Source organism: Mus caroli, chromosome 11 (assembly GCF_900094665.2).
Source record: "Mus caroli chromosome 11, CAROLI_EIJ_v1.1, whole genome shotgun sequence".
NCBI classification, from domain to species: domain Eukaryota; kingdom Metazoa; phylum Chordata; class Mammalia; order Rodentia; family Muridae; genus Mus; species Mus caroli.
In genome coordinates, this window is record NC_034580.1 from 22,267,363 (window position 1) to 22,269,955 (window position 2,593).

Consider the following 2,593-nt stretch of genomic DNA (forward strand, 5'->3'; position numbering starts at 1 on the left):
AAAAAAAAAAAAAAAAAAAAAAAAAAAAAAAGAATAAAGCAAAATAAGACAAATACAAGAATATAAATATATGAACAAAACTTACCAGCTTTATGACATGTCTTGCATCTTTGTTTGGTTTATTTGTGGGGAAAGCTGAAGGGAAAAGAGGACAATTGGAAAATAATAGTTATTCCAAATCTTTGAATATCTATCATATCACAGAGAAATCATAGATCTTTTAGTAAGTAAAGTAGATTATACACAAAGCCTCTTATAACTGTGGTACCATCTCTACTATACAAAAGGTGCTATTGAAGCTGAGTAAATGGAATAAACTTCTCACAAAGAAAAATAGATTGAAGTCTGAAACTTTTATCTGACACAGGACACATTACTTAACATAGTCTATATTCAAGCACTCAGATATGGAAAATAAACAGATAATGTTAAACACATCATCCAAGTATAGGGGAAGGTAAGAAAGCTAAAACAGATGTGATTGAACATGTGAAAAGTGTCTCAAGGATATAGTTCTTACATCCACATCAGAGTGGACTTCTCATTGATCTAGTTGCCCAAAATGAGCCATGTTTCTGTAAAGACCACTCATCCATTCTCTTGTAAGGAGTTCTGTATCCATGCTTTTAAAAGTAACCCCAATAAACTCATTGGTCTCCTAAACTAGTATTGAATAGACTCTTTGCTTTGGTGTATCCCTGTCATTATATTAGGGTTTCCCCAGGAAGTGACATAGAATGCATGATGCATGAACACTACTCAAAACCAAAGATAACAGAAAGAAAAAAATTGCAAAGGACGGTAATATATACAACTAATGGCTGATCTATCTGTCTGTGGGTGGAATGGCAGAAGGGGCAATCCTGATATAGCTGCCTTTCCCCATGTTGTAAGGGATGGTGTATCGTCTCCAGGTAGTGATAGCTGCATATTTTTTGCTATGTTTGGTAAGACATGCAAGCAAGCCTGAATAATCTGAGCTAGGAACACCAGGGTTGTTGTCTTCCTTTATATGGTATGGGATGGCAAGGCTTCTTGATGAATGGGGTATGTCTTATGCCCCCAAACATTCCAGATGACCTGAGAATATATCATAACCCTTATAAACCAGAATGTATGGAAGTGATCCTAAGCCAGATATAGTATCAATTGTATGGTCTCTGTTGTGAGCACTAAGACAACTGAAGCTGACCTGCTTGCCCAGAAAGAACTGACAAAAAGCAAACAAACAAAAACAGCCAGGTGGGTACTATCTTCTACATTAACCTTTAACTTGGCAGGAAAGGGGCAGGGAGTAAGGATGAGAACAAAGAGGCCTTCCTGGGATTCAAAAACTTAGATTCCTGGAGATAATCAGTGATAAAAAAGACGGAGATGATGAAGTGATAGAAAACATTCTTCTGGTCCAATGTTCATACAGAGGAAGGGGAACATCCAAGATTCTGCATCCAGATGGAAGTCTTAACCATGGCCCAATAGAGTAAACTATAATCCTCACAGATACACTTCACCTGAACTGTGTGACTGGGGTAAACTTTTAAGTAGGAGATGAAGGAACCCATCCCCAAGCCTGGCTCATGAGACTATTGAACATAGAGTGTGTGGGGTCAGTCTGGATGACATGGAAAAAGAAAATAAATATGAAATTACTCACTCCTTATTCAAACAAAGGCTGCATAACCTAAGGCAATACATACAAAAGCAGTCCTGATAGACTGGTTCATATGGGTGAGCCAATTAGCCCCTTGCTTATCTCTGGCTGAAGTTCCCATGAGCATTGCTAACTGGAAGACAGGAAAAGACAAATACTCCTGAAGGAACTGGGCATGATAGAGACAGTATTTGCTGACTCATTCACTGGGTTTATAGAATGATATACACAGGAGAGTTAAGAGGCTGATTAGTAGGGGACCTGGAGGAACTGGTAAGCAGTTTTAGAGGATTTGCTGAACCTTGTGGTGAGAAGTGATCTTAGGAATTCGGGGAGGTTCTTGCACATCACCTTGTAAGCACATATGTAAATAAATCAAGATTACAAATCTTGGTGAGTGAAGGAAATGAGGCAGCATTTATGTCACGGCAGAATTCTTAGGAAAAGAGTCTAACAGAAAACCAAAGTATATCCTAGTAAACTTCCAGAAACCTTGAGGGCCTGATCAAGAAAACTGGAGGACAAATGAATACAACAGCACAGGTGACAAAGCTTGTGCTTGTCTTCAAGTGGGACATAATCCCCTTGAGAATTGTGCAACCCTCTCCCTGCAAGAAAGAAGAGGGAGGCGTGGATTGTTCTTTCAACTCAGAGTCTGTTCAGTAGCTGGGTATGGCCAGTGGGGAGGCAAAAGCTTTGGGGTATTTGAACCCCATCAAAATCGAGGAATCACTCCACTAGCAGTTGCACCACACATGAGAACATCCCTACCATCTTCCCCACCCTTGGCTTTTGGTTGGGCCAAATAGTACAAACTGATGCTACTGAACCCATCAGGTGTAAGGAGAAAGAGGAACACTCCTCCATTGTTGGTGGGATTGCAAGCTTGTACAACCACTCTGGAAATCAGTCTGGTGGTTCCTCAGAAAATTGGACATAGTA

At 39.7% G+C, this 2,593-nt stretch overlaps 1 protein-coding gene across 1 annotated transcript in view; it reads right to left on the reverse strand.

The window, feature by feature from the left end:
- The window catches only part of Vrk2 (VRK serine/threonine kinase 2), a 117,361-nt gene that overhangs the window by 78,372 nt on the left and 36,396 nt on the right, over positions 1-2,593 (reverse strand). Inside the window, exon 3 of the mRNA XM_021177191.2 lies at positions 86-135. Coding sequence (XP_021032850.1) covers positions 86-135 — 50 coding nt within the window. The remainder of the gene's footprint in view (positions 1-85; positions 136-2,593) is intronic.